At 33.9% G+C, this 14,674-nt stretch overlaps 1 protein-coding gene and 1 long non-coding RNA gene across 2 annotated transcripts; both read left to right on the top strand.

Moving 5' to 3' along the window:
* Positions 1-2,061: 2,061 nt before the first annotated feature.
* LOC134247002 (protein draper-like) lies at positions 2,062-9,835 on the top strand (the record flags this gene model as incomplete). Its single annotated transcript, XM_062729357.1, has 7 exons — positions 2,062-2,143; positions 2,278-2,400; positions 2,502-2,535; positions 2,684-2,736; positions 2,860-2,994; positions 9,517-9,657; positions 9,810-9,835. Coding segments are annotated over 7 exons (594 nt in total), but the record flags the coding sequence as incomplete, so codon positions are not given.
* A 3,104-nt stretch (positions 9,836-12,939) lies between these two features.
* LOC134247012 (uncharacterized) lies at positions 12,940-14,372 on the top strand. The gene is made up of 3 exons (XR_009987750.1): positions 12,940-13,047; positions 13,347-13,476; positions 13,838-14,372. It is a non-coding gene; the product is annotated as an uncharacterized LOC134247012 (long non-coding RNA).
* Positions 14,373-14,674: the final 302 nt, after the last annotated feature.

Here is a 14,674-nt window from a genome sequence, read left to right as displayed (position 1 = left end):
AGTATGCATTGGGACACAATTGTTCCATAAAATATGAAAGTTTTATTTCATTTGGGAAGTTCTGTGAAATTTGATTGTGAATTTTACATGGAGTGTCCAAACAAATAAGGCCTTTAAAATAACGTCAAAAGGGGGTAATGGTTTCCTTTTCCAACATTCTATAAAGTTTCGCCCCTGAAAAACTTGTATAGACCTAAGAAATGTTTAAACTTGCTACATAGAAATAATATGCATCCAAAGTACTCGTCTTTCAATGTCAAAATAAATTTAGAGAGAAAAGGAGTGCACAGTTTATTTCGATTTGTAATCAAGGTGTGAAAAATCAATCACGTCAAAAATGACGATCATGTGTTGTACATATTTAACTTCCAAAAGTAAAGCATGCTGGCACAATCAAGAGAGGATCTCTCCCAATGTATGAATCCATTTGGGATATAATCATTGAAAGCCGCTGTTCATGACATTTTAAAGTCATATAAACAATTCGGGTTTAAGTCCTTACTCAGCTCCAGGGAATCTCATCAAAATAACTGTATGAGGTAGTAAAAGCGGACATTGAAAAAGTCACATTAACCGACGTAATGAAACTAAACGGCGACAGCACCGGGTGATCATATAATGTCGTTTTTATTTTAAAATAACAGAGTACATAGTAATAATTTTATAGATTAAAACTTTTTGATAACCCCTTGTAAAAACAATATGAAAGGCATGTTGTCGACCAAATTATATACTTTAAACATCTAAAAGAATTGTATGTATATCGACATTTCATTAACATGTAATTGTCCTTTTAAGCAGAAATAAAACTTCTATCTGGATATTATTTTATCAGTAATGATTGCTACAGGTACACTTATATGTTTCATAGCATAACCGATGTATTTCATTTGAAGTTGACGATTGAAAATTAAAGTCATAACGTTTATTATAAAGCTAGATTGTAAGATTACCATTAATGTCTTTTTCAAGTAAACATCAAAATATGAACCAATTAATATTATGTAATTATGTAATTTCCATCCTTATGTTGAAACGAGATGAAACTTCTTTCAATCGTCAATTTCCGTTATTGATGCAACAATATTACCTTCCTCAAATGTATAAATCACTGCACGGAACGTTTTTAGGCGTAATTTGTTTAAAGGAAGACAGGACACATGACAATTGACTACGTCATAGTTACTGTTAATATAGGTGCTACATTATATAGTTGTTTCTTTACGTCACAGTCTAATAAGTCAGTGACGTCATATATGATCTCTCAGTGCAGTGAAATCAATAAGACGTAACAACCTGGTAAGACCTTGTAAATTTAAATTACATAGAAACAGATCACAATCAATGTATGGTAATGTATTTTTTATTTGTATTTCTATTCATTTCTTATCACATTTTATTTGTGTTTTAATGATGAAAAATAGCTTATATTGCAAATAAAGATAAAAAAGAATAAATAGATTTCAACGAAAGCATCAATACTTCATAAAAAAATGTAACATTTGTTATTTCCCTCATTTTTCTCTTTGTTTCCTTTTCAATATTTACATGTATATAAATTTAACTTGAACATTTGAAGAAACTATATGAAAAACGATATGCGTTGGAATAGCTATATAATTGTTCTGTACTTGTTAATTTTGTTTATTCATGAGGGCATAACATCTTTCAATCATGGAAGTGGAGAATGTAAAAACTCAGTAACGTAAGATTTTTTCCTAGATACATTTATGCAATTATTCAACAGTTTAAATGAGAATATGGTGGTAAAAAAGAAATGAAAGCATTAACTTTGCAAGTTTTTTTTGTTGCAATTAATTTCTGTAATTAAACAATTTCATGAATACAATGTTTTTTCCAACTTTTACACACTGAAATGATCAGATAAATATCGAAATTCTAGGTAAGTCTTTCTTTAAAAAATATCATCAGGTAAAGTAACTCAATAAACGAATTTTCAAACCGAAAATCAACCTCTATCAGGTCTTTTTGAACGAAATTAGGAAAATATACTTTCTTAATGTCCTTTCACCAAAATATCAGAAAAATGTTGGTATTTAAAAGCTTTCTTTTCCAATTGGTTTTCACAGGAATGAAAGTGAATGTTGTGTTGATTACTATCAAGAAAGCGGAACATGTAAAGGTAATCGGAAAGTTAGAGAAATATTTAAACAGGAGAACTACAAATCAATCAATCTAATTTAATCTTAGCAAAGTATTTATCTTGCATAAATGTGAAAAAAGTAAATACAGATTGTAGTTGTTTTTAAACTTTAGTTTGTCCAGAAGGATGGTTCGGAGAGAATTGCATCAAGCGGTGTCCAGAAAATCAGTATGGATCACTATGTCTTGGAATATGTTATTGCAACCCTAATGAAACGTGTGATCATATACTAGGATGTAAGTGAATCACATGTTTTTGATCGATTGTTGATTTGTCATTTTGAAATATTACTTTTATTGTTAGGATATTATTATTGAAAGTGTGTAATTTGTCTCAGGTCTTCAAAAAGGAGTGTGCACTGGACATGACGGGTAGGAACCATATTTTATTAATTTGCTTGTTTATCGTGAATTATTTGCAAATCAATCAAAATCATAAAAACGAGATCTTATATAACTGTATTTTATTACTTCGTGATAGCTGCTTAGATTCTATAATTTCTAATCTACTTCATTTCAGAGAGTTCAAATGTTGTATTAATTACTACCAGCATATCAAAAACAAATGCGAGGGTTCGTGTTACAAGTTTGCATTTCTTATATTGCATGTGAAAAACTTTAGATAAAAGAAAACAACTACACCGATTTTCGAAATTGTGGGTCTAAATGAAACAAAATTAAATCTTCATATTACAGTTTGTTTTCCGGGTACCTATGGCCACAATTGCGAGGATAATTGTCCCTATGGAACGTACGGATATCTATGTCGACAGAAATGCAAATGCAACTCAGATGCCATCTGTGACAAAAGATTCGGATGTGTTGACCAAGGTATGTCTTATTTCAATTTAATTGATGAAAAAAAAAATCGAATTATAACTCCACAATTAAGTTTAAATATATTCAAAAGTAATATGCGGACGGCACGACCCTTCGGGCGAGCGAGATACTTATTCAGTTTCATTTTAAATCGGGCTCGTCACATCGCACGTGACATTGTGTACGTCTAGACTGACATTTAAAAAATGTGCTGACTTTAAAATTGGAGAGCGTTTTATTATTACCGGCCGCCAGGAGGCGGTCGGTTATATGATATGAAAGTTTGAAGTCGCTGTGCGTTTCTGCGGAGTTAAAACAATTTAAATGAAAAATATTTAGCATTAATATACTAGTACATTAAAAAGAGTGTCTTAATGTTTAACAAGAACGCACAATGAACATAAAATTATTTTTTTAAAATAAAGAATGATGTAAATATTTCATCCAATCCTGATTGAGAAACTTTGATATGTTTGAGGTGCGGAGAAATTTAGGACAGTGTTGGGCATAGTCTAAAGCAAAGACCGAGTTATGTATATTGCACAATTTTACTTTCTCTATCTAAACAGGATTTAAGACCTAGCAGGCTACAGAATATTACAAGATTTGGCCCTAGCAGACGAGGATAATGCACATTTTACAATGTGCCAAGAATTTTCCAGCTACAACTCAAAGAAACTGAAAGAGAAGAAATGAAGTGGCGGATCTAGAGGAAGTTTAGTTTTTTCCTCTAAGAGAGAGAGCAAGGAGCCCTAAATATTTGTTGCGTTTTTATTAAATGAAAACTACACTGCATATCTAGTTGCAGATTACATTAAGCTTTAGTTTAACTTTTTAACTTTTAATATAATGCCTCCTAATTATCTAGGCCCGGCCAAGGTTTGTTGACGCAGAGGACCAGGGGCAATACTGAACATGCATTATATAATTAAGAAAATCATGCAATGTCGTGCACAATCGCTTAATGTCACGAGGATATATATATATTAACAGATAAATATAGATAATTTTAAAACAGATTACCAATTTAGTCTTTAGTGGCTTCATAAAAGGATTAACAATTAATTGGTTTGCGGCCCATTTTTGACGCTTGCGTCAACATATGTTTCTTGTTTACTGTTTATCTGCAAATGTTCCAATTAAATCAGAGTTTGTTTTTTTTTTTGGTGAATTTTTATTGTTTTTCTCGCGAAAACGTAGCCTAAAGAAGCGATGCATTAGTGGGTCCAGAAGTTACTGACTTACTGAGAGAAAAAATCAATGTGTTACTCCGAATCTTCTCTTTCATGCGTTTTCGTCAGAGTTCGCGCTCGCTATATTATAATTTTATAATATAATATTATAACTAGGAGACTTATTGTTCACAGAACAATAAGAGGTCTTTCCACCTTCTTTGAATTTTAAATTTGTTTTATACCTGACTCCTAAAAATTAAATTCCATGAAAAAGAAACCAGAACTCTCTTAAAGCATAGAAAAATGAAAATTTAAAAAAAAAAATGAATGACCTTGACCTTTGACCTTGAAAAAATATTCAAGGTCAAAGGTCAAGGATCACAATGCAGTTGACCCCATGCTTCTATGACTTATAGTTTTCAAGTTATAAGGTTTAAGAGTAAGTACAAAGAACTTAAAGGGCAATAACTCATATAAGGGGTCATCAGATCCATTGCACTTATACAGTGAAGTAAGGCCTAAAAACCCTTAAGGTATTAGTGAAGGTTTAGTGTCTCTACAGTCTACAGTTTCGGAGAAGTAGCGATAACATGGTTTTTCGCAGAAGGGGCAATAACTTTTAAAAGGGTTAATATTAGGGGACAAGAGTGAAATCTTTGAAATAATTTTAACAGTACATATTAATGATGCATAGACATTAAGTATATGTTAAAAGACAAAAGAGATATAAAAAGAGCTAAATTTCTCATTTTTGGAATGACCTTGACCTTTGACCTTTACATGAATTTGAAGGTCAAAGGTCATTAAATCATATGCAGTTGGTCCGATGTCTCTATGACTTGTCGTTAAAAAAAAATTAATTATTTGTTAAATTCAAAAAGTTTCAGGGGCAATAACTCATTGAAGGGAGCACCGAATGTTTTTGCAATGAATAGATTGAAGAGTCCCCTTAATCAGTCGAAGACATTGGTGAAGGTTTCATACCTCTACGGTTTATGGTTTCAGAGGAGTAGCGATAACAAGCATTTCTTGCGAAAGGGGCAATAACTTTGAAAGGGGTCAAGGTTCATTTACGCAGGGTGAACTGCAATAATCATTTAAAGAGTACATTCTTATGGACTATAAATCTTTTTGATAAATCTTCAAACAAAAAAACATGCGGCGGAAATATAATAAAAAAACTAGGAGACTTATTGTTCACAGAACAATAAGAGGTCTTTCCAGCTTTTTAAGTGTTTCCGTGTCATTTGGGTTGAAAAAAAGAAGAAAAACACAAAAAAAAAAAAAAATTGAAAAAAAAATCATGAAGTGCTCCAGCCGGATTCGATCCCTGGACCCTCTGATTAGCAGGCGAGCGCTCTAACCACTACGCCACGGGTTCCGTTGAAATTGTCTTGTATTATAGTCGAGTTAAAGTTACCGGAATTTCCTTGATTCATTGACTAGTCAAAGAGATCCAGTTAATAAACTTCTGACAAGCTCCTTGTTGTATATGTGAGTTGGAATGAGATTGTTTTCGAGTTAATATGTAAGGGATATTGTCTGATTACAATTATGATATTGCTATTAACGGGGATACAAGCGTTTGAGGTTGCGTAGAAATTTATGTATTTGAAAAAGGCCGCGTTCGTTTTGACAGATATGGTAAACTCATAGGTATGATTTAATAATCATTTCTATTTGAATTGAATTCATAGTTACCAGCATAAATTAAACTTGAAACATGCATCTCAGGGGAAAAAAAAAACCGTGTCATTCAGAGCGTGGAAATTTATTTGACAGGAAAAATCGCTATTTTCGAGATTCATTTCATTAATATTTTAAATCTAAATAAAATTGAAATAAATTCCACATACTAAAGAAAGCAAGAATATTTAGTATCGAAATATCGTATTGGAGCAGGAGAATCGAGTGATATTAACAACAATCGAAGAAATGGCCAATACAAGCTTAAATTATTTTTTATACTCAGAAACAATTAAATTTCAGACAGAAAAAAATGTAGATTTCGCCGATATTCACTAGAATTTAATTGTATTTAAGAGACTCACCGTAAAACTCTCAGGGCACTTTCTTTCAGGTGCCTTCTACATGCTAAACTGAATTTTATCTTGATCTTTTATGTCCTTTGAGTTGTAGAAAAATTTTCTATGCCGCTATTGATTTTTTTTTTTTAGAGAAATCGGGGGGGGGGGGGGGGTATTATATAAGTGTTTGGTGACGTGAGAATTATAAATACCTCCACATACTTAAGCTTGAATGTGACCTTTGGGTCAAAGGTCAAGGTCATTTATCAAGGTCAAAGGTCAAGGTCATAAAAAAAAACACTTTTATAAACTTGAGTTTTACACTTGAAGCTGAATCTAGGTAAAGAAAATGAATATATCTTTTTAAACTTTTGAGAAAAGGTCAAGGTCAAAGTCAAGTTCAAATATCAAGGTCAAAGGTCACGGTCATTTTAACCAAAAGCCCGTAAATAAGCAATTTTGATACTTTCCCAATGACCTTGACCTTTGACCTTGACCTTATATTCAAGGTCAAAGGTCAGAAGATCTCATGCAGTTGGGCCCATGTCTTTATGACTTGTCGTTAAGAAGTTTTTAGTTCTTTGTAAACATCATAAACTGCCAGGGGCAATAGCTACTTTAAATGTTTACGAATTCTTTGGCATCAATAGAATGAGAAGTGTACTTAATTAGTCGCAGACATTGTTGAAGGTTTTATACCTCTACGGTTTACGGTTTCGGAGGAGAAGCGATAACAAGGGTTTACAATGAAAGGGGCACTAACTTTTAGAGGGTTCAATCTTAAGGGACAAGCATGGAATCTCTGAAATGGTTTTAAGAGTACATACTAAAAATGCAAAGAAGTTTAGAATTTGGTTAAGAACAAAAGAGCTATAAAAAATGCTTAATTTTACATATTTTGAATGACCTTGACCTTTGACCTTGACCTAGATTTTAAGGTCAAAGGTCAAGAAATCTTTTGCAGTTGGCCCCATGTCTCTACGCTTTGTCGTTTTAGAAAAGTTCTTGATATTCGTAAACATCGCAAACATTCAGGGGCAATAATTCACTATAGGAGTTTACGAATCCTTTCGCAATGTTTGATTGAAGAGTCTACTAAATCAGTCGTAGACATTAATAAAGGTTTGGAATCTCTGCGGTTTACGGTTTCAGAGGAGTAGCGATAACAAGATTTTATTGCGAAAGGGGTCATAACTCCGATAGTTGTCGAAGTTCATATACGCAGGGTCAACTGCGAAAATCTTTTACGAAGTACATTCTTATCGACTAAAAGTCTTTTCGATAAATCTTGAAACTCAAAATCACACGGCGGAAAAATAATAAAAAATAAGAACTAGGAGACTTATTGTTCACAGAACAATAAGAGGTCTTTCCACCTTCTTTGAATTTCAAATTTTTATATTTGACTCCTAAGAATTAATTTCCATGAAAAAGAAACCAGAATTGTCTTAAAGCAAAGAAAAAATGAAAACTAAAAAAAAATTGGAATGACCTTGACCTTTGACCTTGAAAAAATATTCAAGGTCAAAGGTCAAGGGTCATAACGCATTTAACCCCATGCTTCTATGACTTATAGTTTTCAAGTTATAAGGTCTAATAGTAAGTACAAAGAAGTTAAAGGGCAATAACTCACATAAGGGTCATCAGATCCTTTTGCACTTATACAGTGAAGTTAGGCCTAAAGTTCCTTAAGACATTAGTGAAGGTTTGGTGTCTCTACAGTCTACAGTTTCGGAGGAGTAGGGATAACAAGGTTTTTCACACAAGGGGATATAACTTTTAAAAGGGTTCATCTTAGGGGACAAGAATGAAATCTTTGAAATAGTTTTAAGAGTGCATTTTAATGATGCACAGACAGATAATATAAGTTGAAAAAGATTAAAATAGCTTAATTTCTGATTTTGTAATGACCTTGACCTTTGACCTTTACATAAATTTTAAGATCAAAGGTCAATGAATCTGATGCAGTTGGTCCCATGTCTTTACGACTTCTCGTTTTGAAAATTTTTAATTATTTGTAAAATTCAAAAACTTTCAGGGGCAATAACTCATATAAGGGGTCTGTAGATCCTTTCGCAATGAATAGATTGAAAGATCCTCTCAAGTAGTCAAAGACATTAGTGAAGGTTTCATACCTATACGGTTTACAGTTTCGGAGGAGTAGCGATAACAAGCATTTCTTGCGTAAAGGGTGATAACTTCGAAAGGGGTCAAAGTTCAAACTTCTTGGGTCGTTTTTCGGAATAACTTTAAATATCCAATATCATGAACTTTAAAGTTTTCCAATAAGACTTGCGGTTTCAAAAGTCCGGCAGAAAAAGAATAAAAAACATAAGCATTTCAATAGGTCTTTCCAAAGAAAGGTGGAAAGACCTAAAAAGAAGAAACAGAAGAATATCAATAGGTCTTTCCAGAGAAAGCTGGAAAGACCTAAAAATAAAAAAGAATAATAAACAGAAGAATTTCAATAGGTCTTTCCCCAGAAAGGTGGAAAGACCTAATTATAATTTATAATTTTCAGGACTAAAAATGGATTGGAAAATTGAACTTCTATAAAGTTTTATCCGTTTCTTTTCTATTTTCTAATTTAAAAAATTGAAGTTCAAAGGAACGATTTTGTGCCTATTTCGTATCATCTATTTAAAAATAGCACAGTTAAGAACTTGTTTTCATAAGAATTATTCATACTTCTGTAAACTTCTGAAACTTCAATAAAATTATTTTACTAATTGTTAGTCCATTATTTATATTTTGAATTAACGACGGATTTTTCCGTTATTTCCCGATCATTACAAGGAGCAAAAGGCGGATGTAGATCCTTACTTTATCTGATTTGGCTAAAGCAATAATCTTAATTGGTATAGTACAGTTTAACAAACAATCGTTTATTGATTTCTCAAATCAAACTGTTGTTCATATACTTATTTACATACTATTAGTTAATATCCTATTAAATTGAAAAATGCTTATATGTTACTTGTTAAGGCTTAAATTCATTAAATTTGATCAAAGTTCCCAATAACAATTAAAATATATCATGGCTAAAGTGTCAGCATTATTGGTACAATGTAGTTTCAGAGTACAATACATTAAGTAAAATGCAACTTGTAATAATTACAAGAAAACTTTGAATTAAAATAAAAGAAATAACAAGCATAAGAGATAATTCTGGTGGAATGTATAGCTCAGAAATTTGGAAATCCATCCCTTTCATCTTTCATATATAGATCTATCAAAGATTTGACTTAACTCCAAATTTTCTTATTGGTTTTATCAAAAATGTCACTTTAATTTTAGATAGAATTAAGGACAAATAAATTTTTTACTGTTAGAATATCCGCCTGGGTCATTTGGGGAAAACTGTTCAGAAGAGTGTCCATCGGGATTTTATGGTCACTTTTGTGAGGAAAAATGCACATGTGAAGACCAATGTGATAAGCAAAACGGCTGTGTTCAAACAACAAGTGCGGCAGGTATAATAAAAGTTTTTCATAAGCATGCATTTACAATTTTCATTCACATGTATTTCATTATAAATGAGACAATGTACTAAATCAGATCAACGTGCATATTTTAATTTATTTTTAATTTTAATATTGAAATTTTACTTTTCTTCCCTCAACAGATAATTTAGGCATTCATTATAATTGATCCTGATAAAAAAAAATAGGATTACTGTTTAAAAGTTAAAGAAAAACGTTATAAAAATTTAGATTCTCTGTTAAATTAATGTAGATCAAACAAAGAAAATTTTCTTTTTTGGAGGCACAATGCTCTCGACCGTTATAAAGTAACAGACAGACAGATATACATGTAGGATCTTAAAATTTATCAACAGAACAAAGGATGCTGAACCACACCGAAAACTTAAAATAAACACTGGCTATAGTTATTACCAATCCCAATCATTTCTTTTATGATAATATCATAAATTGGGTTCGAGATTTCATACTTTAAAAACTGACGTTGTAAAAAATTGAAAACTTTTATAGACTGTTTATAATAAGAAGAGATCTAGAGGCGCCTAAAATTGCGATTAAACGGTGCAAAATTTAATGCCCTCAGGTGACAAAAAAAATTCAAACCTAATAATTTCCCTCTTATTGCCCATTATTGTAAAAACTTTCATTGTGTCTTCAGAAAATATGTCCTGTTAAAACCTACAAAATTTTAAAAAGTTTTTATTATTGTTGTTGCATATTTTGAGAGTCAAAGTGAGGATTGTTTGTTGTACGTAAACGGTTCAGACAGATTTTAGAATATTGAGTTAAAAAGAATTATTTATAACTGCAGTAACTTAGGCGTTAAAACCCTGTCAGAACAGGACTGCGTCCTCATGCCTCTCACCTTAGCGTCCATAAAAAATGCAAAATGCCAAGGTAAGCGCGGAAGAGTTTCCAACAGCGCCGTGTTAACGCAGCGAGATCTCCACTGATAGCACTAGTCGTATAGGGTCACCTAGAACGCCTGGGGACGTCGCCTACTTTGAACATGCTTAAAGTACGCGCTGGGTTATCGCAGTCTGATAAGAACGCAGTAGAAACGCAGTATGATCGCCGTGGAAGCGCGGTGAGATCTCCAACAACGCAGTGAAAGCTCCATACAAGCGCCATAAAGACGTGCCTGATCGCAGCGTGAACGCAGTGATAGTAGACTGCGCTTCAACCCCTGTCACACCGCGGCTGCGTCCTCAAGGCGACTGCACGGCGTCCTCAAAAAATGCAAAACGCCGAGGTGATCTCAGTAGAGTCTCCAACAGCGCCGTGACAACGGGGTGAGATCTCCACTGAACGCCGTAGTATCGCGTAGGGACTCCTAGAACGCCAGAGGACGGCGATGACTTTGGGCATGCACAAAGTACACGCTGTGTGATCACGGTCTGATAAGAACGCGGAAGAAAGGAAGTATGATCACCGTAGCAGCGCGGTGAGATCTCCAACAACGTAGTTGGAGCTCCGGACGAACGCCGTCAAGACACACATGATCGCGGCACGAACGCAGTGATAGTAGACTGCGCTTCCACGGAGACCTCACGGAGATGTCGTGGAGTCCTTGGAGATGTAACTGCGTTTCTATCGCGTTTTTACGGCGCTTCTAATGAGATTTATCGTCTTGTGATTTTTTCGACTGCGATTACTCGGCGACAGCACGGAGTTGTCACTGCGATCATTGCGCTTCCATGGCGTTTCTACAGCGTCCGTTGGCGATCACAATGCGCTTTCACGGCGTTGTTAGAGCGTTGTGAGCCAGCTCACAAAACAAGAGCAATAAAATCATAATTCCAACGTATTTATTGCACTTGGAGCATTTAAGTAAAACATGGAAGAGAAAATTACACCAGAACTTGTTCTGTTGTTTTACTTAAATTTTGTAGAAAACTTTTCAGTGATTTTTTTTTTAAATTCATAATTAAATCAAAGAAAATTTAACAACACATCTAAACCGATAAAATTGGAAAAAAGGAAATTAATCATAAAACTATTTATAATTTAGTAATACATTATTCAAATAGAACATTTTTAATTATTAAGAATTTTTCTTGGTATGATTCGAAGTTTTTTCATTGTGTAGCATGAATCTTTGAACAAAAATGTTTTACATTCCTTCTGAATATATATCAATGAGTATAGAACGCATAGTGAGCGTATTGTGAACGAAGCCAGCGCAGTGAGAACGCCGTGAACACGAGGTGAAAAATTAAAACTCCTAACACGCCGTGAAAACTCCGCGGAAGCGCAATCAATCTCCGAGAGATATCAGTGGGACCGCAGTAGAACCCCGTGAGATCGCAGTAGAATCGCGTCCGTTGCTGAGGAACGCCGTGACATCTTCACATTGTGAAAATTTTGCAGAAATGTGTGCAATTTTCCTGCGATTCCACGGCGATTTTAAAATTTGAACACCGCCGTAAAGACTCCGTGTGAACGCAGCTTGGTGTGACAGGGCCTTTCCACAGAGATCTAGTCTAAGTCGAGTCCTTGGAGATGTAACTGCGTTCCTATCACGCGATTACGGTTCTTATAAAGAGATTGACCGCCTTGTGATTGAAAACGGGCTTTAATAATACATTTATCAATAATTTTTAAATACTTAATTACTCAAATAATAGTACATCATTTTCAATTAAAGAAGCCCTGTGGGGATCCGGGTTAGAATAGGTCCTCAGTACCCCTTTGCTTGTCGTAAAAGGCGACTAAATGGGGCGGTCCTTCGGATGAGACCGTTTAAACCGAGGCCCCGTGTCACAGCACGATAAAGATCCCTCCCTGCTCAAAGGCTGTAAGTGCCGAGCATAGGCCTAAATTTGCAGCCCTTCACCGGCAATTGTGACGTCTCCATATCAGTGAAATATTCTGGAGAGGGATGTTAAACAGTATACAATCAATTAAAGAATATTTCTTGGCATAAGTAGAAATTATTTCATCAAGTAATGTAACAAAATGTGATACATTTCTTCTGAATATCCGTTGAGAGGAACGCATTGTGAACGGTTTGTAAACGTATCCAACGCAGTAAGAACGCCATGAAAGCGAGGTGACAACCCGTAACACGTAAAGCGTAGTCAATCGCCAAGATAACTCAGTTTGAACGCAGAAGCACGACGGGAGAACGTCGTAGAATCGCGTTGGTCGTCAAATGGACGCTGTGACATCTTCGGATTTTTGAAAAAATTTATAGAAATTTGTGCACTTTCCCTGCGATTCTACGGAGATTTTACAATTGAACAACGTCGCAATTACTCCGTGTGGAAGCAGCTTGAGGTGACAGGGTCCTAATCAAAACTACTTTTAAAGTTCTTTTGTTAACATTATTTTGATCAGAGACGCTGCACTCCAATGATAGGGAGTTACAGATAACAACAGGTAATTTAAATTAATATATAATTTTTTTCTTTAAGAAAGGGGGGGGGGGGAAGCAGATTTCATGTTCTGGAATTTATTAATCTTTTCTGAAACGATCCTTTTTTTCTTTAAGAAAAAAAAGGGGAGGAAAAGCAGATTTCATGTTCTGGAAATTAATTAATCTTTTCTGAATCGATTATTTTGTGTATAATAAGCATTTATTTGTATAATGGTTATATAGAGTAATGAAAAGGTAATTGAATTATGTATTTTATCGTAGAAAAAGGTTAGATAGATTTCTCATTTTACTTTAATTTCAGAGTTGCCTGACTGTCAAGAGAAAACTCCATGCCTTCCTTTCTACCCCACAGTGTTAAACATGGTACTGGCAATATCAGTAGAAGCAATGGTCATCTGCATCCTGATTGGAACAACTATCTTTTTTGCCAGGTGAGAAATATAGGTATATATATATAAAACCCATACAAAAATATGAATTATATGAAAAATATGGAGATAAAGAACGGTATCCAAGCTCATAAATTGATTCAAACAGCAAAGACAACGAGCAGATCGAGCAAACATGAACCTCTAAACATTTGAGGTTGGATCAGGTAAAATGGAGGAGTGAGCATTACCTTCCCATCATTCATTTATTTATTGAATCATTTTTAGTAAAATACCCGGATATTAATGAAATTAAAGTACCGATTGAAATATAATCAAACAATATTTTTAACAGCATTTGTTGTCTTAGACTTGTAACTACAAGTTATTGCCTTTGTAATCTAGACTATTTGATACTCAATAGGTCAAGGGCACACAGTTGGAGCTTATATTCTTGTCCTCTTCCGGCAAATACTATATCTTTGGAAACACAAGAGGACGATTTTACCTTATTACCGGATAGAGTTCAACTTCCTTCCTGCGAAATGAATGAAAAATAATTAAAAAATATCAACATTTTACTCAACAATGGCAAGAATACGAGGGTCATTCAAAAATTACATAGACAATGTTCTTCATCGTCATATTATTATTAAAAAATTATAAATCAAAACATTGTCTTAAATAAAAACATTTATTTTGTCGAAATGTGAAGTTTCATTCAGTTCGATCTAATAGAACTCACGTAAGCCAATTTTTAAAGCAACATGTGTATGTTTTGTTACCACAAAGCACGGCTAACCAACATTGTAACGTCAGGCACAACGTCTAGAAAGTTTCTCAAAATTACTCTGGCCTTAAATTTCATTCACGGTATTAAACGTCTTCTCCGTTCATATATAGTGTCCATAACACTTAAACCTAGTTTGCTAACAATTGTGCAAATAACCTGAACTAGATTGCCAGTGTTTTAAGATTCTTTACCGCGTTACTCTATTAGTTCCGCAACAGTGAAGAGAACATCACGTTTAATGACGTTCCTAACTCTTTTGACAATTTCTAACTATAACCTGTTTCTTTGCAGACCTGGTGCATCATCCGATTCAAACTCACTACCACTCAAAATTTGTATTTTTTTTTTTATACAAAAACTCGACTTATTTTTCGTACATTTCCTGGTTTATACAGAATTTTCTTTTTAAGTCTGTTAAATAAGTTTCCCCAAAAAAACTTATTGTTCCTTGCTGCTCCCTGACGTCCT

This window comes from Saccostrea cucullata, unplaced genomic scaffold (genome assembly GCF_032062105.1).
Source record: "Saccostrea cucullata isolate Sc308-1 unplaced genomic scaffold, CSIRO_AGI_Scuc_v1 ctg13122, whole genome shotgun sequence".
Lineage (NCBI taxonomy): Eukaryota > Metazoa > Mollusca > Bivalvia > Ostreida > Ostreidae > Saccostrea > Saccostrea cuccullata.
Note: the sequence above shows the minus strand (reverse complement) of the source record. Positions and strands in the feature narration are given on the sequence as shown.